The 26,138-nt window shown below is 51.2% G+C and overlaps 1 protein-coding gene across 1 annotated transcript in view; it reads right to left on the reverse strand.

Moving 5' to 3' along the window:
• The window catches only part of SLC38A8 (solute carrier family 38 member 8), a 34,839-nt gene that overhangs the window by 554 nt on the left and 8,147 nt on the right, over positions 1–26,138 (reverse strand). The window contains exons 5-11 of the mRNA XM_059904756.1: positions 15,208–15,349; positions 14,271–14,372; positions 10,963–11,020; positions 5,315–5,429; positions 3,874–4,021; positions 3,301–3,509; positions 2,026–2,077 (exon numbers count right to left, since the gene is read on the reverse strand). Of these exons, the coding sequence (XP_059760739.1) occupies positions 2,026–2,077; positions 3,301–3,509; positions 3,874–4,021; positions 5,315–5,429; positions 10,963–11,020; positions 14,271–14,372; positions 15,208–15,349 (826 nt within the window). The remainder of the gene's footprint in view (positions 1–2,025; positions 2,078–3,300; positions 3,510–3,873; positions 4,022–5,314; positions 5,430–10,962; positions 11,021–14,270; positions 14,373–15,207; positions 15,350–26,138) is intronic.

Below are 26,138 nucleotides of genomic sequence, written 5' to 3' on the forward strand. Positions count from 1 at the left end.
AAGAAGAAAGCCCTAGGTCACACAGATGAGAACAGCGGCTGGGGGGCCATGGAGGAGGGGACAGAAGTGGCTGGAATTGGTGGCCATGAGACCACGTCCACAGGCTTCATAACGTAACCAGGAGAGAAGCTGCAGACAGTGAGGCAAGAGCCACGATAATAAGATTCCCACGAAATGATAGGGATATTTCTGGCCCGTTAACAAAGGCCACAAGGATCCGTTGTCATGGAAAGTCCATCTCCAGTTACGCAGCGTGGCAGAGCGGCAGCTCGGTGCCATAAACACCCGCCTGCCTGAAAGGGGGGAGAGAGGTGAACGTGACGGGGCTGCCGGCTCCTGGGAGCAGCTTTGATGGATCAGAAAGCCCTAAAGCGGCGCTAGGATTAAAAATACCTTGAAAGCTCATCAGTAACAACTGCTGTGAACTTGGACTGAGGCACCACACAGAAGCAGCAAGACTTGAAAGGGCGCTACAGGGAAAGAACCGTGTAGGGGGCCCCCAGGCAACCGGGGCTGGTGCTAAGCCCAAGTCAGCTTTAGAGATGCCCAGAAAAATGCTTCTCAACCCAGAAGGGAACCCAGCCAGGCCTGCCGCTGTGGGAAGACCAAGCTTGGGCTCCATGTGGCTGGACAAAGGGGAAAGAGAGGCTGCAAGTGGGCCCCAAGTTCACGGCTGCTGTGACATAAGAGCATCTGTACTGGGCTGAATGGTGGTCCCCCAAATTCACATCCACCTGGAACCTGTGAACACGACCTCATTTGGAAATAGGGTCTTTGCGGATGTGATGAAGTTAACGATATGGAGATGAGATCACCGTGGATTGGGGGTGGGCCCTAAGCCCAATGACAGGTGTCCTCATAGGAGAGAAGCAGAGGGAGACTTGAGACACAGACATAAGGGAGAGGCTGTGTGAGGACAGAGGCAGGAATGGGACTGATGTGGCCACAAGCCAAGGACCACCTGGAGCCGCCAGAAGCAGGAAATAGCACAGAATGGAATCCCCCCAAGAGCTTGCAGAGGGAGTGTGGCCCTGCTGACACCATGATTTTGGACTTCTGGCCTCCAGAACTGGGAGAAAATATATTTCTGTTGATTTAAGCCACGAGCAGCCCTAGAAAACTACTACAGTGTCCTCTCTAGCCGTCTTGGCCTCAGTTTTCACATCTGTGAAATGGGACCAAGATCTGCATAGACTCGTGGGTCCCTGGCACCGGCTGAGCTCTGGCCCATCACCCGTGCACACACTCTCTTCCTCAGTGGGGTCCAACTGGGCCCCTCGTTGGCAGAGTACATGGTCCAAGTCACACCACAGGCCGACCCAGCGGAGGGTACTCTGCTGAAAAAAGGAATGGTCCAAACTGTTTTGTCTAACCAGCAACGTGGAGCAGGGAAGGGGGTAAGCGTGGGGCCCCGCGTCCAGTTGGCCAGAGTTGAGCCCCAGCTCTGCCCTTACTCGCCACCTGCCTGTGGGTTGGTTTCTGTCTCCTCGTCTTTGGGATGGAAATAGCCCGGCATCGCAGGGAGAGGAAGGGGTAAAGGGGCTGAGCGTGGGGCCCAGCACTGAGGCGTCATCCAACCAGGACCTGGTGTCCTGTTAATAGAACGTGTTGCCCTGGTGCATGGGGGAGCCCACGGCCTCCAGAACTCAGGGATCTGTGGGGCAACAGGACCAGCCTGTACCCACCCTGCCCGGGGTCTGAGTGCAGGATGGGGAAGCATGCACGACTCGGGCCTCCAGACGCCGGGAAGACCCCAAATCCGCATAAAGCTCCAAGCAGAGACCACAGCGCTCGGAGTGGAAGGGCAGCCGTGCACGGAATGAGCAGGGCGCCGTGTGCTGGCCTGGGATGGAGCCCCGGCTCAGCTGCCCCCCCCCCCCCCCCCGCTGTGTGGATAAGGCCCCCCTCCCGGCCTGGCCTGCAGTTCCCTCAGACGCAGGACCCGGCGGGCGAGCAGCCTTCACACGCCCCTCCCGCCAAGCCCCGCACACGCTAGAGTCGACACCCTCACGTGCACACACTTACTTAACTCGGGGTCCTATGGGCTCCACGCTGATGGCACAAATGAGGCACAGACCTGCGGAGGAGACACGGGGTCACACCAGCTCTTCGTTATTGAACCCAGAGCAGCCCCGAGCTCGCAAGGGCTCGGCCAACACCCAGCAGTCCCCAGGGACCCGAGAGGCCGGCAGGGCCTTTGCCCAAAGCGGCCCCGCAGGCTCACCCTGCCCCTGGAGAGCGGGCACCGAATGGTGGCTCATGGCGCCACTGTGGGGTCCCCGCTCGACACCCCCTAACACCTTGGCCTCTCCAGCGACATTGACAGCACACGCTCACGTCTCTGATGAGAGGTAGTGAGTCAGGGCCAGACTCGGGGCCTCACCCCTGGGACGCCTTTGACAACTGCCAGCTGCCTTTGTTATTTTCTTCTTTCTGTCATTTTTTTTTTTTTTTTCTTTTTTAATCGTGCTACTGGGATTTGAAGCCAGACAGCTCTGCCTAAAGATCCTGTGGGTCTCCCCGCTGCCAAGCCTATCCTGGCCCGTCCTTTCCAGCACGGGAAACGGCTAGAGCTACAAGGCCCCACCCAGGACATGGACATCCAACCCATACTGCGTGTTTAAGGCACTGCATCACTGAGTCCATCCGCCCTAGATGGTGGATGGCGGTGGGGGGGAAGCCAAGGGAGGCGGTGAGGCACTCGGACCCCCCAACTCATGTCTGAGAGCGCTTCCCAGGGCCAGGGGCCGCAGGATCTGGGGTTTCTGCCCCTGCAGTGCCACTCCTTCTCCGGGAGCCCCTAGCCTTGGCCACCCTGGGTCTGCCAGGCCGGGATAACCCTCAGGCCAATTTGACTGGAATTTCACATCATCACTCACTAACACTGGGAAGGTTTCCTAGGAATCCATCCATCATGGAAACTGTGTCTGCCTCCCAGATTGGGGGACAAGGAGGAAGATGTCTGTGGGGTACCTTTGAACCATAGGAGTTTCATATAATTGAAAACATTAAATAAAATCCTACAGTGAGTGGCAGCAGCGGGAGGGTGGACGAGGCTGTGAGGCTGACTCAGCCCCGCCACACGCCAGCTATTCCACCCAGGAGGCCTCAGGGCCTCGGTCTTCCCATCTGTAGGCTGGGTTGATAACAGCATGCCCACCAAGTACGTCCTTCGAGGGCCATTGAGATGTTAAATGAGGGAAGGTGTGCGAAGCCCCGGCCCCGCACCTGGCCCAGTAAACACTGCTGGGAGCCACCCCTCCAACGCGGGCTCCCACCCCCTACACACAGGGCCCTCACCTGGGAAGATGAAGATGAAGAAGGAGCTGACGCCACCGATGATGCCTATGATCTCGCTGAGGTCGGGCAGGAACAGGGCCATGGCGAGCGTCACGGTGACCCACAGGACGGTCAGCGACATCCGGACCCATGGCCCCGAGGGCTCGGCTAGGGCCTGGGGCCCACACGCCCAGCAGCAGCCCCTCCTCCAGAAATCCTGCATCACCGACCTGGAGGCCACGCACCATGGGCTCCCACGGGCTCCCGGGGGCTGTAGCCCTGCACTCGCCCACCACTGGGTGCCCCAGAGTGCCCCCCACCACTGCCCTGCACACCGGCAGGGCTCACTCCCCGGGAACCCCCGCCGCACGTGGGTAGCTGACAGGGCGGGGCCCAGGGGGCCAGGCTCCAGTCCTGACACCAGCTGGGCGACGCTGGCCAAACCACCTGACTCCCCTGCCCCCGTCTCCTCCTCTAGGAAACAGAGGTGAAGACAGTCCCCACGCCACATGGGCTGGCGTGGCGCCCGGCACATGCTAATTTTTGACGGGTGCTGTGCTCCGCACTGAACCGTGTCCCACGAGCTGGCCTCACCTCCCCAGGAAGAGCACGATGGGGTAGACAGTCACAATGGACACAGCGAAGAGGACCCGGGCAACGATGATGACCCCATCGTTGCCTGGGTAGGACATCAGGATGTCAGCAGAAACGTCTGTCCCGAAGGTCAGGAAGCCATACACACCTGTGAAGGGTAAAGGGGGGAACACAGGAGAGCTGATTAGAAAAATGCTGTCCCCCCACCTCAACTCCGACACGCAGACAGCACCCGGATCTACCGCTGCTAAGCTTTCCCCTAGGAGCTGACAAAGTTCTAGAATCTCCCAAGGCTTTCCTGTCCTCAGCCTACAGGATCCTGGTCCTTCTGGCTCAAACTCCTGCTGGGCAAAGCTGTCCCTTGTCCTTCTTCCAAACAGCTCCCGGCACCCGTACAAGGCGCCCACTCGTGGGTGTGGACTGGCTGGAAGCACTCTGAACGATGCTTTCCGTGCCCTGTCCACCCCACCCTCACAGCACCTAGACAAAGAAACTGTCCGTGCGCCCATTTTCCTGATGGGGAAAATCAAGACCCAAGGTGCCAACAACTGTCTGGAATAACACAGCTCGTTACAGCAGAAGTCAGGTCCCTACCCCACAACCCAGCAGTGCCTCTTGGCCTCCGCGTCACCTGCCCAGTCCTGAGACATCCATCGCTGACCAAGAGCTGTGGCTCGTTTTGGTTTTTCTCCAGTCCCAGGATCCTGCTGGCCCTGGACCATCTGAAGGAGACTCTCAATCACCGGGTCCAACTCAGGGGGCCACAGAATGAGAGAGACCTCCCCTGCTAGACAGAAGTCACCCAGCAAGTGTCCAAGGCCCCTGACACATCTGTGGGAGCCCCAGAGCTCCCTGAATCAGAGACTCTGATAGGCTGACGAAAGAAAGGGCTGCTGGGCTGGAGGAAAGCGGCCAGAAGTCAGCCTGAGCCCGGGCCCTGGGCTGTGCACCGGACGTGCCGTGGGACCTCGGGCGTGGCACAGCCCCCTCTCTGAGCCACACTGCTGTCACCTTTGAAGACCCTCCTGTGCCAGTCTGTGGATGCTGAAACCACTGCATCCAAGAGCGTGTTCTGTAAACGACTGCCTGGACATAATGCTCCGACAGCCATCACCGACGCCATCCCACCAGAGAGGCAGGCAGGGGCGCGGGGGGTGAAGAGCAGGGGCTTGGGAGACAGACGGGCCCGGGTTTGCATCTCAGCTTTGCCTCATCTATAGCTGGGAGGCCCTGGACGAGCCATGGCAACCCTCTGGGCCTCAGTGGCCGCCGCTATGAACTGTGGACTCTCTTGGGGGCGTTAGGGACAAAAGAAGCACAGGCAGTCAAACCACTTAGCACTGCACCCAGGACGCGGTAGGGTCTCTATACACACTTGTGATTATTCCGGTCTCTCCTACTGCTCCGCACCCAGGTCCTGGGCACCCCGCGCGGGCCTTACCTGTCAGCGAGTAGACAAGGCAGCAGGCCAGCAAGGACAGCACGGAGACCAGGGCCCAGTGCCCGAGGCTCTGGTGGCGCATGCTGCAGTAGATGGACACGGCAGCTTCGTGACACTGCAAGGCAGCAGCGGGGTCAACGGGAGTCGGGCCAGCTGGGCGCTAGAATCACCTGGCGCCATCTAAAAAGTCTCAGTGTCTTGGGACTTCCCTGGCGGTCCAGTGGTAAAGAATCCCCCTTCCAATGCAGGGGACATGGGTTCAATCCCTGGTCAGGGAACTAAGATCCCACATGCCGCAGGGCAACTAAGCCCGTGCACCACAACAAAGATCCCGAGCATCGCAACTAAGACCCGACACAGCCAAAAATAAATAAATAAAATAAATATTTTTAAAAATACAAAAAAAAAAAGTCTCAGTGTCCCAAAACGGGGGTAACAACCCAAATGCCCACCAAGAGCAGAAGGTAGAAGTAAGTCGTCAGATATTCACGTGTAGAATATTACACGGCACTGAAAAGGGGTGAACGCAACTGCACACCTCAACGCAGAGAGCCCCGCAGCTGTAACGTGGAGCAAAAGACGCCAGAAAAGAAGAATGTTTCCACGTACGTGAAGTTCAAGTTACAAGCCAAACAAGCCAGGACGGGGGTCTCGACCGCAGCACTGCTGATGCTTGGGGACTGTCCTGTGCATGGTGGGATGCGGACCACATCCTCTGGCCTTGACCCACTAGATGCCAGAAGCATCCCCCCCATTTGTGACAATCAAAAATGTCTGCAGACATTGCCAAGTGTCCCCTAGGGGGCAAAATCACCCTCAGTTGAGAGTTACCATTTGTGGTGACAGAAGGCAGAACAGTGGGGTGGCTTGGTGCTACTGAGGGAGCATTCCAGGGGTGCTGACGATGTTCTATATCCCCATCGGGGTGACGGTTTCATGGGAGTACACATACAGTGTGTAGGAAGTATATAAATCATAAGTATCACATGGTCAAATTTTTAAAAATATAAACCAGATGTAGCCAATGCCAGGAGCCCACCTGTGATGTGGACTTTATTTATCTGGGGCAGGTCCTGGGCAGCGGTGTTTTATCAGCAGCCCAGGAGGCCCTGATGAGCGGCCAGGGGTGAGAGGCGCTGCTGTATCTGGATGTGCCCTATGGGCTCTGGGATCCTCCCAGGCTCCGGGGGCAGGGTTCCCACCACCACGTCCATTTACTCACTTCTGATCAAAGCCGACACGATGACCGTCCATGCGCGCTCACTCCCCAGGCTCGAGAGCCCCGCTCCCCCCGCCCACCAAGCTCAGCCCACCACTGTCCCTCTTCGCCGCCTCAGGGCCTTTGCCCGTTCTGTGTGCTCTGCCTGCGATGTCTCCTGGTCCAGCCGGCTTCTAGTCATCCTTTAGGAAAGCCCTCCTCCCCAGCTGGCCGAGTTCTGCTCTCACGCCCCCCATGTGAGCACATCTGGGTTTGCTGGTTCAGCGTCTGTCAGGTATGTGGTGTCACACACACCTGCCTCCCTCATTCCCAGCACAGAGCCTGGCCCACGGGTGAAGGGCACTCCGGCGGTTGCTCAGTCATCCATCCCTTTGCCCCACCTGCAGCCACGAGGCCTCCCTGCACCCAACCCCAGCGCTCCACACTCAGGTCCTTGTATCAGTCCCCCCTGTTGCGAGTGTGGGGTACCCATCAACCAGCCTCACACAGTCCCCACCCTCATGGAGTGCCCACTGTGAGGGGCTGGGGCACACCAGCCTCAGGCCTCCCGATTCCAGCCACAGAGGCGGCGTCCAGCCTGGGGCAAGCTCTCACACACCTTCCGCGACAGGCAAGCCTCAGGGACCTCCCTGACCCCACGTGAGCCTGCTGGCTTGCAGGCTGGCTCAGCCAGGCACTGGGGGGCTTAAACTGCCCCCCTACACACACACACACACACACACACACACACACACACACAAGCCCTCAACCAACAAGCAGCGGAACTCAGGATCAACGTTCCCGCCTCCTGTACTCCGGAACGCAGACCTGGGGGAAAAGATGTTTGGTGGTTGCAGGATGGAGCCCTGCCCTTCTTCCTGTTTCTCCCAAGACTCCTGGGTTGTGTTTCTCTTGGTCTTATGCGGGGAAATAAAGCTTCTGAGGGCAGTGCTGCCCTGCTGGGACAGCATCTAGGACGGTGACTGGCCAATAGCAAGCTCACTGTTCACTAAGTGATGAGATGCAGGGCAGAGGAGCATGTGGTGGGTAAGAAGTGGAAACAGTCCAAACGTCCACCAGCTGAAGAACGGAAAAACAAGCTGTGCACTCTCCAGACAGTGGAATATCATTCAGCCATGAAAAGCGACGCAGTCCTGACACGTGTTCCACACGGATGATCCTCAAAAACACCACGGTGAGTGGGACTTCCCTGGTGGCGCACTGGTTAAGAATCTGCCTGCCAATGCAGGGGACATGGGTTCGAGCCCTGGTCCGGGAAGATCCCACATGCCCTGAAGCAACTAAGCCCGTGCGCAACTACTGAGCCTGCACGCCACAACTACTGAAGCCTGCGCGCCTAGAGCCCGTGTTCTGCAACAAGAAAAGCCACCGCAATGAGAAGCCCATGCACCACAACGAAGAGCAGCCCCCGCCCGCCGCAACTAGAGAAAGCCTGCGAGCAGCAACAAAGACCCAATGCAGCCAAAAATATAAATTTAAAACAAAACAAAACACCACGTCGAGTGAGAGAAGCCAGCTACAAAGAACCATATACTGTATGATTCCACTTACATGAAGTGCCCAGAACAGGTACATCCAGAGAGACAGAAAAATTTGTGGTTGCCAGGGGCTAGGAGGGGAACAAGAGGGGAATGGGGAGTGACTGGTAATAAGTACAAGTTTCTTTTGAAGGTGATGAAAAATGTTGTAAAATTGATGGTGGTGATGGTTGCACAACTGTGAACATACTAAAAACCACTGAACTGTACACTTTAGAGGGGTGAGTTGTATACCATGTAAGTTGTATCTCAAAGCCGTTTAAAAATAACAAGGGGAAAGAAGACACACTGAGGGCCAACAGGCACATGAAAAGATGCTCAACATCGCTAATTATTAGAGAAATGCAAATCCAGACAACAATGAGGTACCCGCTCACAACAGTCAGAATAGCCATCATCAGAAAGTCTACAAATGATAAATGCTGGAGAGGGTGTGGAGAAAAGGGAACCCTCCTACACTGCTGGTGGGAATGTAAATTGGTACAGCCACTATGGAGAACACTATGGAGGTTCCTTTAAAAACTAAGAACAGAGTTACCATATGATCCTACAATCCCACTCCTGGGCATATATCCGGAGAAAACCATAATTCGAAAAGATACACGCACCCCAATGTTCATTACAGCACTATTTACAATAGCCAAGACATGGAAGCAACCTAAATGTCCATCGACAGATGAACAGATAAAGAAGATGTAGTACATATATACAATGGAATATTACTCAGCCATAAAAAGAATGAAATAATGCCATTTGCAGCAACATGGATGGACCTAGAGATTATCATACTAAATGAAGTAAGCCAGACAAAGAAAGACAAATATCATGACACCATTTATATGTGGAATCTAAAAAAAAAAAAAAAAAAAAAAAAAAGATACAAATGAACTTATTTCCAAAACAGAAAAAGACTCAAAAACATAGAAAACGAACTTATGGTCACCAAAGGGGAAAGGGGAATGGGAGGAGGGATAAATTAGGAATTGGGAATTAACATATACACACTACTATGGATAAAACAGATAACCCTTGGACCTCCTGTATAACACAGGGGACTATACTCAATATTTTGTAATAACCTCTAAAGGAAAAAAAAATCTGAAAACGAATATGTATATATATTCAGCTACATATAACTGAATTGCTGTGCTGTACACTTGAAACTAACACAATGTTGTAAATCAGTCATACTTCAATTAAAAAAACACAAACCAGGGAGAAGTACCGCGTGTGGCCAGGGTGTCTGGGAGCAGAGCCTGCACCCCCAACCCGTGCTCCCCCAGGCCTCTCCTTCCCACTCTGCGCAGGCTGGACGGGGTGCCCCGCTGCTAAGTGTGTGGGGAGGGCTGTGTTTGAACCGGAGCTCCCGATGACGCCAGGTGACCCCCCGCCCCCTCCCCGCACAGCAGCCCCTCCAGCCTTGCGCCACTCCTCACCCTGCTCCCTTCCACCTTCACCTGCGTCTAGTCTCCCCACCCCCAGATCCCTGACTCCCCAAGCTGGATCCTGGCAGCCCCACCCCCGCCCTGCAATCCGCATCCTTTCCCAACTCCCCCATCTCCGCATCCCGTGTCCCTGGAAACTGCAGCCCAGGCCTCGGTTGCTAGGAGAATCGGATGAGGGAGCCGAGGCAAAGGTGAGGGGGGCACCTCCTTACAAGCATCTGGAAAGCACCCCGCACCCCCGCCCGGCGCGAGCCTGCTACACCATATGGTGCTCGGGCACCCGAGAGAGGACTGACTCAACGACATCCAAAAGGTTGACAGCAAAACCATCGCTTTCCATCTTTCAAAATATTGGGCGTGCAGGAAGAAACGTGAGAAACTCTGTAAGCGGCTTGCTAAGCCCCAGAAACGATACAGCGACTCATTTATAAAAAAAGAGAAATGGAAATGTTTCAGGACTTTTCTTTTCCCCAAAAAGTGGTTCTCAAAGAAAATATAAGATGACGAACGCAAAGAGAAGCTGGTTCACGAGTACAGGAAGAAGACACTCGGGCTACAAAGCTGAGACACTGCCAACCCTGGGCCACTTTCCCTCGCGAACCGCATTTCACTTGGGGCGGTTTCGTTGTTGTCGTGGTGGGTAGGGGGTTGTTTTTAGGAGAGAGGCAAATCTTTCCCAAAATAAACAATGGAGGAAGGGAGTCAGCTGCCACCTGCTAGGAGACTGCGAGACCCCAGGAGAGACCAGAGGGCGGGGAGCAAAGCCCAACCCCACCCCCGCTCCTCCAGCCCCGCCCAGCCCTTTGCAGCTCTCCAGCCTGGGACCCCTCCCCTCCGTGGCTCTCCAGCTGAAGCGCCCTCCCCTTCAAGCTGGCCACCTCCCACACATTCCTCAAGACTCCGCCCAGGCATCAGCGCCTGGAAAAGGGCATCTCTGAATCTGCCCCACCCAGCGCTGCGGTGGAAGCCCCTCCACTGGATTCCACGCACGGAATTCCTTACTCCATGACATCCTATCAAAGTCTATATATTCTGCCCAGTACCGCCAACTCCCACACACCTTCCGGCCCTCCTAGCCGGCAAGCCTCCAGGCCCCCGCGGCAGAATCCACCTGCACGAAGGCATTCTACGTAAGCGGGCCGCTCCAGGTCCCCAGGCGTGGCGACTCGGCCGTGAGGACTGTGCAAAGGAGGGAACAGGTCCCGGGCCCACACACTCGACCCCAGACCCAACAAACAAATGCGCTGCTGTTGGCTGTCGGCGGGGCAGGTTCCCAGCTCACTGAGCCCAGATGCCGGCCACGTGCACGTCCCCCAAAGACAGCCCATCTCCTCCCGGAACAAGTCCTCCAGCTTCTCCCGACAGGGAGGCCACACTCTCCTGAGGGAGCAGGCGGTCACCAGAGCCTGCAAATGCCACCCTCTTCAACACAGATGCCAAGGTTACCTGAAATCCGAAGCAGATGGTGGGAAAGACACTGAACACGGAGGTCCAGGAGGAAGGACTGTAAAGAGATGAAAACGGGTGTTTGTTACAAAAAGTTAAACTCAAAACAACCTTCAACTTGAAGATGAGTTTTCAACAACACTAGCAAGATGTAACTAAGCGTGACTATAAGACAGGCTTTAATAACCACGTCCACTGCCGGGTTTGGGGGGTTGGAAAAGGCTGCATGTTAAATGCTGCACTTTCTAAGTACATCTGTGCTGACATATGGTAACTTGACATTCTCCATGCAGGCACAGCTTGGGCAGGGCGTGGCTAGGAGGAACTTCCAGCCTCCCTTGCAGGCTGCCCGTTCCCAGGGAGCTTAGGGGCTGGGGTGGTAGGGGCCACAGGCAGCATCCATCAAACAGACCCCAACGGGGCAAGGATGGTTTGACCTCTGTCCAAGCTGCCCAAGAGAACTGAGGTGTGCACGGGGCAGAGTCTTCAGGTCAAGCCCTCTCAGTGGTCCCCAGATGGTGGCCCTCCAGCTTCCTTTAATAAGCAGCTCTAGGTACCAGCCTCCAGCACCTTTAGGGACATGTAGTGGAGGGGGCATAAACAGCACCCGCTATAGAATCGGGGTTTCCTGCTTGTGGTAGAATAGTGGGCCCCAAAGAGGTCCATGTCCTTATCCTGGGAACCTTACACGGCACAAGGAACTCTGCAGATGTAATGAAGCTCAGGACTTTGAGGTGAGAGACGACCCTGGATGATCTAGGCCCAATGCAGCCCAAGGATCCTTGCCGTCAGAGAACCTTCCCCAGCTATGGTCAGAGGGAGCTGTGACCAGAGAAGCAGGGTCAGAGAGATGGAACCTTGCTGGCTTTGAAGATGGAGGAAGGGGCCCCGAGCCAAGGAATGTGGGCGCTTCTAGGAGCTGGAAATGGCAAGGGAACAGATTCCAATCTAGAGCTTCCAAAAGGAACACAGCCCTGCTGACATCTTGATTTTAGCCCAGTGAGACCTATTCTGGACTTCTGATATCAGAACTGTAAGGGAATAAATCTGTGTAGTTTTAAGTCACCAAGTTTGGCAGTAACGTGTCACAGCAGCCACGGGGAACGTCACACGGTGGTATCTCCCTTCTGTGCTGCGCTCCGGCCGACTCTTAACCCTGGATGCAGATCACGGAGCCTCCCAGCCAAGCCCTGCCTTCCTGGACTTTCCTCAACAGCACAGTCAGCCGATGGCCAGCTTCTTAGCGCCCACGCTCCCACGGCTCCATCTGCCTGCCCGCGTCCTCTGGGCCTCACGTGCTGTCCTCTCCCGTTCCTGTGGGGGAGACTGCCCGAGCTCCAGCCTTGGAGGCTGCGCTTCCAGAGAGCAGCACCCTCCCCTCCGCAGACTCAAGGCCACAGATCAGCAGTGGATCTGGCCTCTTCTGATCGGGTTTCCTTCACTGCTGGATTATGTCGTCGGTGTGCCGTGGGCCACACGTGCCGTGGCCTCTGTGCCCCGGCTCCTGCACATTCCTCTTCTCCCCTCTTCAGAAGAGCTCTTTCCCGGCTCCTTCCCCCTCTCCTGAACCCAATCCACCTGGGCCTTCAACCCTGCCTCCTGCCCTGACGAAACCTAGCCACATCAAGAGCGGCCTCCGTGGCCAAATCAGGCGCCAGAGCTCAGCCCCATGTGACCCAGAAGCGGCATTTGGTGGCGATCACCCCAACCTTCTTGAAATTTTGCTCACTAGCTTCTGAGACCCAGATTCTATTATCCTCTGTCCTGGGTTGCACAGTGTCCCCCTAGATTTGTAGCCACTGGGGACCTCAGAATGAAATCTTATTTGGAAAAAGGGTCTTTGTAGATGTAATTGGTTAAATGAAGATGAGGTCATACTGAAGTAGGCTGGGAGTTAACCCAACAACTGGTGTCCTTATAGGAAGAGGAAACACACAGGGAGGAGGCCGTGTGACCATGGGGGCTGAGTCTGGAGCGAAGCACCTGCAGACCAAGGAAGGCCAAAGGGTGCCAGCAACACGGACGCTGGGAGGGGCAGGAAAGACCCTCCCCCGGAGCCTCCAGAGGGAGAGCGCAGCCTTGCCCACACCTTGATTTTGGACTTTTAGCTTCCAAAACCAGGGGAGAAATTTCTGCTGCTTTCAGCCACCCGGCTGGTGGTCACTTGTTACTACGAGCAGCCCCAAGAAGCTAACACGCGCTCCTAACTTGCCACCCTCTCCCTGATCCCCCAGGGCCTGGTGGAGGACCACCAGCTCACACTTCTCACCTGGGCTCCTGGCCTTACTTACATGCCATCTCTGGGCTGACGTTCCTCTCTCCAGCCCAGGCCTCTCTGGACTCCAGGCGCACAGTCTGACCAGCTCCCTGACATCTTATTTAGTGCCTCACAGCCGTCTCCAACCTAACACATCCCCACCCGACCCCTCCCCATCCCATCCAGCCCAGGAAACGGCATCGCCAGAGCTCAGAGTCCACCCGGACTCTCTTCTCTCTCCCGCTCCACTTCCAACCTATCCTCCAGGAGGGTCCCCACGATTTGCAGGACCCAGTGCAAAGTGAACATGCCGGCCCCTTGTTCAACAGCGGTTAAGCATTTCAGGATGGCGACAGCAGGGCGTTAAACCAAGTGCGGGGCCCTTCTGAGCCCAGGACCCGGGTGACGTCACAGGTCACAGGCTCATGGAGCTGGCCTGCCACCAGCCGATTTGATTTCAAGCCCCTGCTGTGATCAAAACCCTGCAATGGCTTCCGTGCAAAACTGAAGTCCCCGCCGCAGCTCCGCATCCCTAGAGGACACCCCCCCCCGTGCCCACTCCCACTCTTGGCCTCGCTCAGGCTCGTCGGGCCTCACTGCCCTCTGCCCCTGCACCTGCACCTTGCTGGCTGGTTCTGCCGCCTCTGAACTGCGGGGAACGCGTCTGCACCAGCCTAGGAGCCCCAGGCTGGTGGGGTGTCTAGTGCTTCCGTGTCCCTTAGCCTGTCCCCCGTCCTCACTAGTGATAGCGCTGTCGTTCTGAAGAAGGAAAGCAGCTTTTTTTGGCCGCGCCGTGCAGCACGCGGGATCTTAGTTCCCTGACCAGGGCTTGAACCCGCGCTCCCTGCAGTGGAAGCACAGAGTCCTAACCACTGGACCGCCGGGGAAGCCCCAGGAAAGGAGGTTTTGCTGAGTTCTACGGCATCAGAGACTTGAAGGATTTCACGGGACGAGCCAGGGCTCTGTGCAAACCATGGATGGGGTCGAGGGGGGGGGAGAAGCGTCCCTCGGCCCTCACAGCAGCCCCGGGAAGCCATCCCCCGAGACTCACCTCGACGCCAGGCGGGGCTCACGAGCGAGGTCTTGGGGCCCGAGGTAGTACTGTGCCACGATGACCAGGGCCAGGTAGCAGGCGGCCAGGGTGCCTAGGACGCTAACACATGGACGGAGGGCAGCGTTAGGGGCCTCTACGGTGGGGTAGGGCCTGGGGAACCACACGGAGCGGGGTCTCGATGCCAGCTCTGCCCACACAGGCAAGGTGTCAGGCCAGTGTCTGGACCCCATTTCCTTCTCTGCGCACTGGGGACAGCGGGAAGAGCATTCCAGGCAGGCAAGGGCAGGGCCGCGCTCAGGCCCAGCGAGGTCAGACCTGCGAGGCTGTGATCGCTACGGGCGCCCCCGTCTCTCCACCAACAGCCGCTGGGATTCAGCATCTAAGTCGGGACACTGCCCGCTGGGCCACAGCACGGGGGGAAGGAGGACCCGGACAAGGCTGGCGAGGGCTGGGGGTCCCCGGGGGGCAAGGGGGTCCTGCCCACTCTTTCTCTGCTCCATTTCGTTACATGACAGGGGAAGGCGGGTGGCACACTTGTGTGAAGACTTTGGCCAGACTTCATTTTTGCAAAAGTACATGGAGAGCCTCAGACTGTAAAATGGAAAAAAGTGTGTGTGTGTGTGTGTGTGTGTGTCTCTCTCCGTGCCAGCATATGCGCACGTGTGTGCAGAAAAAGTCTGCAATCATTAAGTAACAAAATGTCAGCTGCAGGTCCTGTCATTACAGGTAATTTTCTTTTTTGTTTATCTGTATTTTCTATCAGGCACATGTACGACTTGTGTAATTAAAAATATTTTTTCCCCTTCTCCAAACGGGAAGACCCGTGCTAGCAGCTCCCCTATCCCAGGTGGACAGAAGCCACCCACCAAACGCGCGCCGAGGTGGGGACCCAGCCCCAGCCATCGCCCTGCCAGGAAGGGGCCGCAGCCTGTACCTTGTGTACTTCTGGAACCCGATCTCACGCGGGGCGGACAGGGGCAGGACGACCAGCACGGAGAGCAGCGTCAGGGTGAAGTGCTGGTCGGCGTACCAGGGCCGCGGGGCTGGCGGGGCGCCGGGCAGGAGGAAGTCATACACTAGGGGGAGGGAGGGAAGTAGAGGCAGCGAGCCCCGCGGGGCCCTCCCCCAGCTGCAGAGCCGCGGCCGTGGGGTTCCCAGCTCCGGGTCCTCGGGGGGGTTCGCCGTGGGCACTGAGTCATCCCCGTGAGTTTGAAGGGATGGGATGACAAACAGGATGGGGACCTTGTCACGTGCCACCAGGACGGAGGGGACACGCTGTAGGAATTCATTCAACAGACCTTCCCCGAGTTCCTTCCGCCCGGCAGGCGCTGCTCTAAGTGCTGGAATCGGCAGCAAACGACACAACGGTCTGCCCTTGGGGCACCCAGGCCCTCCTGTTTGTAAAAGATCCTTCTTGTCTGCTCAAGAGCTCAAAGGGTGTGTGCGGTGAGGTCGGGGCCTGGAATACATGTCCCCCAAACAGCAGCCTAGGGCAACCCCGTTATTAGATAGAGGAGAGTTACGGCGGGGCTGAGCTGGCCGCTTCTGCCCCACACCAGATAGGCTGGGGTCCCCTGGGGGTATCTGGCAGGGGGCGGGGCTGGAGGGTCCTCGATGGCTGGGCTCACACAGGGTGCCTGGTGGGGCCCTCCCTGCAGACCGTCCAGCAGGCTGGTCCATGACAGCTGGGGGGTCCTGAGCCCAAGGAGGAAGGTGCCGTCCTCTTAAAGGCCAGGCCTGGAACTGGCAGTGTCCCATCTGCCATCCTCCGCCAGGCCGAGCCGTCACGGATCCCGCTCTGATTCAGGGGGAGGGGACACAGACCCTATCAACCTCTCAAGAGAAGGAACACCTAAGAGTCTGGGCCCGTTTTGATTCCACCACAGTAAGACGGAGAATTTGGAGTTATCAGATAGAAGAGGCTAGACAGATGGGGGAGAGGGGCGAGCCAAGGGGAGAGAGCAAGATGGCTTGAGGCTGGAAGCACGTGGGTGGAGGTGCCGAGAGCTGGTTCCCGGCCCACTCGGGGGTGCTGGCAACTGCTGTAACATAACCCTTCCTTGTTCTCACCACATGCTCCGTAAAGCCAGCGATGAAAAGAAATCAACGGCCTGACCACAATGGCTTGCTTCTACTGGAGCGACGCAACGGGACAGCTCCACGTGGAGCTCAGGGTACAGAGACCTCCCCTGAGGGAGGCAAGGCAGGCTTTCCTGGCCAGACAGGCCAAGGGAATGCACGTACCCAAAGGCGCACAGAGATCTCCATGAGTCCCAGGCCCCACGTGGCCTGGGATGGGGGGCAAGCCCTTCTTAGCCATCTGGACTCCTGAAGCCAGGAAAGCCCCCCTCTGCCACCTGGGCCACCCGGCTCCTTCCTGAGCCCTCACTTTCCAGGCCATACCTTGGTGTCCTCGGCACCATCGTTTGTAATCATTTGTACCCGATGAATGTAACGACTCCATCAAAAACCCCAACCTCCAATTAGCCTTCAGCCCAAGTAACCTGGACTTGCCTTCAGAAAGACATATCCCTAAATATCCAACCAGAAACACGCACACGATGCTCTCTTCCCACCAGTCAATCCACCCAGAGCTGGGGTGGCATGCCTCCAATCAATAATCTCTCCAGGTGATCCACTAACTGAGCCCAAAAACTTCTCAACACAGCAGCCCTCAAATCCTTCTCAACACGACAGCCCCTAAGATTGTTCTAAACATGGCAGCCCCTCAGAATCCTTCGCAACACGACAGCCCCTAAGATTGTTCTAAACATGGCAGCCCCTCAGAATCCTTCGCAACACGACAGCCCCTAAGATTGTTCTAAACATGGCAGCCCCTCAGAATCCCTCTCAACATGGCACCCCTCAGATCCTTCTCAACAAGACAGTTCCTCATAATCCTTCCGAACACTGCAGACCCTCAGATCCTTCTCAACACAGCAGCCCCTCAGAATCCTTCCGTACATGGCAGCCCATCAGAATCCTTCTCACCAAGACAGCACCTTAGACCCTTCTCAACATGGTAGCATCTGAGATCCTTCACAAAACGGCAGCCTCTCGAAACCCTTATCAACATGGCAGACCCTCAAGATCCATCTAAACACAGCAGCCCCTCAGAATCTTTCTGACACAGCAGCCCCTCAGTTCCTTCTCAACACAGCAGCGCCCGAGAACCCTCCAAAACACGGTAGCCCCTAAGATTCTTCTCAACACAGAGGTCCTCGGAATACTTCCCAACATGGCAGCTCCTACAGTTCTTCTCAGCGTGGCAACCCCTAGAATCGTTCTCACACAGTGGCCCCTCAAGTCCTCCTCAAAATGGCAGCCCCTCAGAATCCTTCCCAAACTGCTGTTGCTAACATTTTTGTCAATACGGAGGCCCTTAGAACTCATCTCAATACAGCAGCCTCTCAGAGTCTTTCCCAACACGGAAGCCCCTAAGATTCTTCTAAAGAAGGCAGCCCCTAGAACCCTTCTCTCGTGGCAGCCCATCAGAATCCTTCCCAATACGAGAGGCCCTCAGATCCTTCCCAAGAAGTCAAGCCCTCAGAATCCTTCTCAGTAAGGCAGGCCCTCAGAATCCTTCTCAACACGGTAGCTGCTAAGATTCTTCCCAACAGGGCAGCCCCTAGTATCCTCCTCAAAAAGGCAGCTCCTAAGATTCTCCTCAACACGGCAGCCCCTAGAATCCTTCTCACACGGCAGCCCATCAAAATCCTTCCCATCACGGCAGCCCCTCAGATCCTTGCCAATAAGTCAGGCCCTCAGAATCCTTCTCAACATGGCAGCACCTCAGAATTCATCTCAGCAGAGCAGCACCACCAGTTGACCAGAATTGAAATCTGACATGACCTCTACTTACCACTGTCAGGCAGGGCATTTTTGTGCCAATTTACCCTCTGGGAGGTTCAGATCTACCAACTTTGATTTTTGTGGAAGATCAGAGTGCTTCCCACAACATGGGAGCCTTTAATTTCCACATCCCTGCATCAGGGACCTTTCTTCATGGTTCAAGAGACAGAACAGACAAAACAAACAGTAAAATGGTAGACCGAGATGCAACTGTATCAGTCATTATTACATTCCAAGTAGAAGTCTAAATATGCCAATTAAAACCCGAGACTGTCAAGATGATAAAAAAGCAAGACCCGACCATATGCTGTCTACAAGAAGTGTGTTTTAAAATTCCAAAGTTCACAGTAAAAGAGTGGGAAAAGAAATTCTGTGCAAACACTAATCTTAAGGACGCTGGAGAGGCTATATTCACAGGTATATTCACAAAGAATTACAGAGACAAAAAGGGAAATTTCATAATAAAAAGGCAATTCACTGTGTGTGCTTATTAATAAGAGAGCTGCAAAAACCATGAGCAAAAAATTCATACAATTAAAGGGAAAAATAGACAAATCTGCAATCATAATTGGAGATGTTAACACTCTCTCTCTCATAACCTGACAGAATAACTAGACTCCGCCACTGCCCCACTCCCACAAAAATCTGCAAGGTCATGGAAGATCTGATCAAAGCTCTGGATCACCTTGACCTAATGGAGAGTTCTAGAACACTGTACCAAAGAACCACAGAATACACACCCTTTAAGAGCTCACCAAGACAGACCACACGCTGAGGCACAGAGTAAGTCTCAAATGTCAAAATTATACAGGTGTGTTCTCTGACCATGGTGCATTTAAGGCAGAAACCAAAAAGATGACATTCACAGAAAGATAGACAAGATGAAAAGGCAGAGGGCTATGTACCAGATGAAGGAACAAGATAAAACCCCAGAAAAGAAACTAAATGAAGTGGAGATAGGAAACCTTCCAGAAAAAGAATTCAGAATAATGATAGTGAAGATGATCCAGGACCTCAGAAAAAGAATGGAGGCAAAGATCGAGAAAATGCAAGAAATGTTTAACAAAGATCTAGAAGAATTAAAGAACAAACAGAGATGAACAACACAATAACTGAAATGAAAAATACACTAGAAGGAATCAATAGCAGAATAACTGAGGCAGAAGAACGGATAAGTGACCTGGAAGACAGAATGGTGGAATTCACTGCTGCAGAACAAAGAAAAAAGAATGAAAAGAAATGAAGACAGCCTAAGAGACCTCTGGGACAACATTCAACACAACAACATTCAACGCAACAACATTCGCATTATAGGGGTCCCAGAAGGAGAAGGGAGAGAGAAAGGACCTGAGAAAATATTTGAAGAGATTATAGTCGAAAACTTCCCTAACATGGGAAAGGAAATAGCCACCCAAGTCCAGGAAGCACAGAGAGTCCCATACAGGATAAACCCAAGGAGAAACACGCCGAGACACATAGTAATCAAAGTGGCAAAAATTAAAGACAAAGAAAAATTATTGAAAGCAGCGAGGGAAAAACGACACATAACATACAAGGGAACTCCCATAAGGTTAACAGCTGATTTCTCAGCAGAAACTCTGCAAGCCAGAAGGGAGTGGCATGATATACTTAAAGTGATGAAAGGGAAGAACCTACAACCAAGATTACTCTACCCGGCAAGGATCTCATTCAGATTCGATGGTGAAATCAAAAGCTTTACAGACAAGCAAAAGCTAAGAGAATTCAGCCCCACCAAACCAGCTCTACAACAAATGCTAAAGGAACTTCTCTAAGTGGGAAACACAAGAGAAGAAAAAGACCTACAAAAACAAACCCAAAACAATTAAGAAAATGGTCATAGGAACATACATATCAATAATTACCTTAAACGTGAATGGATTAAATGCTCCAACCAAAAGACACAGGCTTGCTGAATGGATACAAAAACAAGACCCATCTATATGCTGTCTACAAGAGACCCACTTCAGACCTAGGGACACATTCAGACTGAAAGTGAGGGGATGGAAAAAGATATTCCATGCAAATGGAAATCAAAAGAAAGCTGGAGTAGCAATACTCATATCAGATAAAATAGACTTTAAAATAAAGAATGTTACAAGAGACAAGGAAGGACACTACATAATGATCAAGGGATCAATCCAAGAAGAAGATATAACAATTATAAATATATATGCACCCAACATAGGAGCACCTCAAGACACAAGGCAACTGCTAACAGCTATAAAAGAGGAAATCGACAGTAACACAATCATAGTGGGGGACTTTAACACCTCACTTACACCACTGGACAGATCATCCAAACAGAAAATTAATAAGGAAACACAAGCTTTAAATGACACAATGGACCAGATAGATTTAATTGATATTTATAGGACATTCCATCCGAAAACTGCAGATTACACTTTCTTCTCAAGTGCACATGGAACATTCTCCAGGATAAATCACATCTTGGGGTCACAAATCAAGCCTCAGTAAATTTAAGAAAATTGAAAGCATATCAAGCATCTTTTCTGACCACAATGCTATGAGATTAGAAATCAATTACAGAGAAAAAATGTAAAAAACACAAACACATGGACGCTAAACAATATGTTACTAAATAACTGAGAGATCACTGAAGAAATCAAAGAGGAAATCAAAAAATACCTAGAGACAAATGATAATGAAAACACAATGATCCAAAACCTTATGGGATGCAGCAAAAGCAGTTCTAAGAGGGAAGTTTATAGCTATACAAGCCTACCTCAAGAAACAAGAAAAATCTCATATAAACAATCTAACCTTACATCTGAAGGAACTAGAGAAAGAAGAACAAACAAAACCCAAAGTTAGCAGAAGGAAAGAAATCATAAAGATCAGAGCTGAAATAAATGAAATAGAAACAAAGAAAACAATAGCAAAGATCAATGAAACTAAAAGCTGGTTCTTTGAGAAGATAAACAAAATTGATAAACCATTAGCCAGACTCATCAAGAAAAAGAGGGAGAGGACTCAAATCAATAAAATTAGAAATGAAAAAGGAGAAGTTACAACAGACACCACAGAAATACAAAGCATCTTAAGAGACTACTACAAGCAACTCTATGCCAATAAAATGGACAACCTGGAAGAAATGGACAAATTCTTAGAAAGGTATAACCTTCCAAGACTGAACCAGGAAGAAATAGAAAATATGAACAGACCAATCACAAGTAATGAAATTGAAACTGTGATTAAAAATCTTCCAACAAACAAAAGTCCAGGACCAGATGGCTTCACAGGTGAATTCTATCAAACATTTAGAGAAGAGCTAACACCCATCCTTCTCAAACTCTTCCAAAAAACTGCAGAGGAAGGAACACTCCCAAACTCATTCTATGAGGCCACCATCACCCTGATACCAAAACCAGACAAAGATAGTACAAAAAAAGAAAATTTCAGACCAATATCACTGATGAATATAGATACAAAAATCCTCAACAAAATACTAGCAAACAGAATCCAACAACACATTAAAAGGATCATACACCATGACCAAGTGCGATTTATCCCAGGGATGCAAGGATTCTTCAATATATGCAAATCAATCAATGTGATACACCATATTAACAAATTGAAGAAGAAAAACCATATGATCATCTCAATCGATGCAGAAAAAGCTTTTGACAAAATTCAACACCCATTTATGATAAAAACTCTCCAGAAAGTGGGCATAGAGGGAACCTACCTCAACATAATAAAGGCCATATATGACAAACCCACAGCAAACACCATTCTCAATGGTGAAACACTGAAAGCATTTCCTCTAAGATCAGGAACAAGACAAGGATGCCCACTCTCACCACTATTATTCAACATAGTTTTGGAAGTCCTAGCCACGGCAGTCAGAGAAGAAAAAGAAATAAAAGGAATACAAATTGGAAAAGAAGAAGTAAAACTGTCACTGCTTGCAGATGACATGATACTAAACATAGAGAATCCGAAAGATGCCACCAGAAAACTACTAGAGCTAATCAATGAATTTGGTAAAGTTGCAGGATACAAAATTAATGCATAGAAATCTCTTGCATTCCTGTACACTAATGATGAAACATCTGAAAGAGAAACTAAGGAAACACTCCCATTTACCATTGCAACAAAAAGAATAAAATACCTAGGAATAAACCTACCTAGGGAGACCAAAGACCTGTATGCAGAAAACTATAAGACACTGATGAAAGAAATTAAAGATGATACCAACAGATGGAGAGGTATACCATGTTCTTGGATTGGAAGAATCAATATTGTGAAAATGACTATACTACCCAAAGCAATCTACAGATTCAATGCAATCCCTATCAAATTACCAATGGCATTTTTTACGGAACTAGAACAAAAAAATCTTAAAATTTGTATGGAGACACAAAACACCCTGAATAGCCAAAGCAGTCTTGAGGGAAAAAAACGGAGCTGGAGGAATCAGACTCCCTGACTTCAGACTATACTACAAAGCTACAGTAATCAAGATAATATGGTACTGGCACAAAAACAGAGATATAGATCAATGGAACAGGATAGAAAGCCCAGAGATAAACCCACGCACCTATGGTCAACTAATCTATGACAAAGGAGGCAAGGATATACAATGGAGAAAAGACAGTCTCTTCAATAAGTGGTGCTGGGAAAACTGGACAGCTACATGGAAAAGAATGAAATTAGAACACTCCCTAACACCATACACAAAAATAAACTCAAAATGGATTCTAGACCTAAATGTAAGACTGGACACTATAAAACTCTTAGAGGGAAACATAGGAAGAACACTCTTTGACATAAATCACAGCAAGATCTTTTTTGATCCACCTCCTAGAGTAATGGAAATAAAAACAAAAATAAACAAATGGCACCTAATGACACTTAAAAGCTTTTGCAAAGCAAAGGAAACTACAAACAAGACGAAAAGACAACTCTCAGAATGGGAAAAAATATTTGCAAATGAATCAACGGACAAAGGATTAATCTCCAAAATATATAAACAGCTCATTCAGCTCAATATTTTAAAAAAATCAAGCAGCCAGGCCCAGAGCTGGAAAGTTCAAACTGGATGTGTTGCTTGCGCCGCTGGCAGAGACCGCGGTGGAGGCTCGGCCCAAGTTCTCCGGGCCGAGTGCCCGGCGGCGCCCTGCGCCCCCACCCCGCCACCCCCAGCCACGCTCCCGGCTCGGGTTCCGCGCCTGGCGACCGCAGCAAGACTTGAATGCAGCGATCATCTAAATTAGAGAAAGGAGATAAAAATAACCTCTGGATATTCCTCTCGTGTGATATTTATTCTGGATGAAGCATTAAGATTGCTACTAGAGGTGTATCACTGGGCTTCCCTGGTGGCGCAGTGGTTGAGAATCTGCCTGCTAATGCAGGCGACACGGGTTCGAGCCCTGGTCTGGGAAGATCTCACATGCCACGGAGCAACTAGGCCCGTGAGCCACAGCTACTGAGCCTGCGCGTCTGGAGCCTGTGCTCCGCGTCTGGAGCCTGTGCTCCGCAACAAGAGAGGCCGCGATAGTGAAGAGGCCCGCGCACCTCGATGAAGAGTGGCCCCCGCTTGCCGCAACTAGAGGAAGCCCTTGCACAGAAACGAAGACCCAACACAGCCAAAAATAAATATAATAAATAAAAATAAATAAAAGATTACTATTAAAAAAAAAATAGGGGGGGCTTCCCTGGTGGCACAGTGGTTGAGAGTCCGCCTGCCAATGCAGGGGACGCGGGTTTGAGCCCTGGTCTGGGAAGATCCCACATGCCGCGGAGCAGCTAGGCCCATGAGCCACAATTACTGAGCCTTCGCGTCTGGAGCCTGTGCTCCGCAACAAGAGAGGCCGCGATAGTGAGAGGCCCGCGCACCGCGATGAAGAGTGGCCCCCGCTTGCCGCAACTAGAGAAAGCCCTCGCACAGAAACGAAGACCCAACACAGCCATAAATAAATAAGTAAAATTTAAAGTCAAACTAATTGAGTAACAGACATTAAAAAAAAAAAAAAAAAGGGAAGGAAGAGAATCCTAGTGATTGGAAAAAAAAAAAAAAGCTTAAAAGACATACCAGTTTAAAAAAAAAAAAAAAAAGAATCTGCCTGCCAATGCAGGGGACATGGTTCAATCCCTGGCCCAGGAAGATCCCACATGCCTAAGAGCAACTAAGCCCAAGTGCCACAGCTACTGAGCCCGCATGCCACAACTACTGAGCCCGCATGCCACAACTACTGAGCCTGCATGCCGCAACTACTGAGCCCACATGCCACAACTACTGAAGCCTGCACACCTAGAGCCCATGCTCTGCAACAAGAGAAGCCACCACAATGAGAAACCTGCACACTGCAACGAAGAGTAGCCCCTGCACACCGCAACTAGAGCAAGCCCGTGCAGCAATGAAGACCCAATGCAGCCAAAAATAAATTAATTAATTAATTAAAAAAAAAAAACTTTGGTAAAGAACGAATTTGACACCAATGTCCTCAGGTCTCAGTTCACTTAGTAACAGAGCACCAACCCTCCTGGCTTGACAGGAATTGTTACAGAAAACATTTCAAAAGATATTTCTAGGGTCTTTCTGTGATGCTCAAACTTTCCGCTTGTCTGTGATTCAAGCTGCTTCTCCTCAATCTCAATACTTAAACCTTCATTGAGAAAATAGTAGTCCTCCAAAATGTACTTAACTATTATTACTATTACCATTAATTTTAGAAGAATGTAGAGAAAATTGTTGGAGTTGGCTAGGAGAATAAATATAAAAATATATACAAAAGGAAAATTCTGACTGCTTTGTTAATAGAACTTAAAGATTAAAACCTACACAGGTCTCTTCAGATCTTAAAGGATTTTCTTCTAAAGGGTGATTTCAGTGCTTAATATATATAAATCATGTTCTTCACTACAACACAGTAATGTAAAATTATCAGAGTTTACTACTGCAAGATTGATATGAGCCTGAGAGTCAAGTCCACTAAAGAGGTTTGTTTTCCTTGCATTCATGCCAAATCAGCTAGAGTGAAATTATCCACCGGTCTAAGCAGCTGGTTCTGTGCAGCCCAGAGAACGTGTGGCGAAATTCTCTCCTTCACAGGGTGCAGGTTCACTGTGTCTCTCACACCCAGGTGGTTTGTAAAGACTCTCTGTTTCTGGTAGCTTTAAATTAGAGGTGCTCTTAGCACCAAACGAGAATGAGAGATATGTAATATTAAACTCTTATGTATTTTTCCTGCGTAGCCCTTGCTTTTATTATCTACCTGGGACTTTATGCTCTGGGTTTCACTCACTTATCCATAAAAAACAATATTATGCAGAGACCACGGTTTATGCAACTGAAACGTAAAATCATGCAGGTAACTCACAGAAGTGTATCAACCCAAGAAAATTTTGAACCTCAGAATTCCCGAGTACTATAGTCGTTGAAAGATATTTGCTCTTGGCTTTCAGAATTTAGAGAAACCAGTTACAGATATCAATTTAATAGGGGCTCAGATGTGGAATTATGTGCATGACACTATGCTGGGTTTTATGAACGAGTCACAAAATGAGTATGTACTCGTTATATGGCCATTACTTTCAGCTAATTAAAATTTTTTCTAGCATTTACTTTAGCACATTTTTTTCCAACATTTCTTTTGGGCATCATACTTAAATATAATATGTCATTTAATCTAATTCTCATAACACTATTTTGTGAGGCTATTATTCACGCAAGAATATAAAGGTGGCGAAAAAGGTTAAACAACTCACCAGATGCCTTAGTTTGTAAGATAAAAGGTGTTCAGTGAAGTGCATGTACCCATTGAGTCTGTGCTTTTAGCTATGACAATGTTCTACTACTTTCAAGGCCCTGACCATTGGGTAGGAAAGGCAAGAACGAAGAGGCCAAACTGAAATACAGATAAAACAAATCTCATAAAATGAGAAAATGGAGTGGAAGCATTTATAAGGAGCAATTAATTTGGTATTATGTAGGAAGGGTTGAGGAAGACTCGAGAGAAATCAATCTTT

Source organism: Balaenoptera ricei, chromosome 19 (assembly GCF_028023285.1).
Source record: "Balaenoptera ricei isolate mBalRic1 chromosome 19, mBalRic1.hap2, whole genome shotgun sequence".
Taxonomy (NCBI): Eukaryota; Metazoa; Chordata; class Mammalia; order Artiodactyla; family Balaenopteridae; genus Balaenoptera; species Balaenoptera ricei.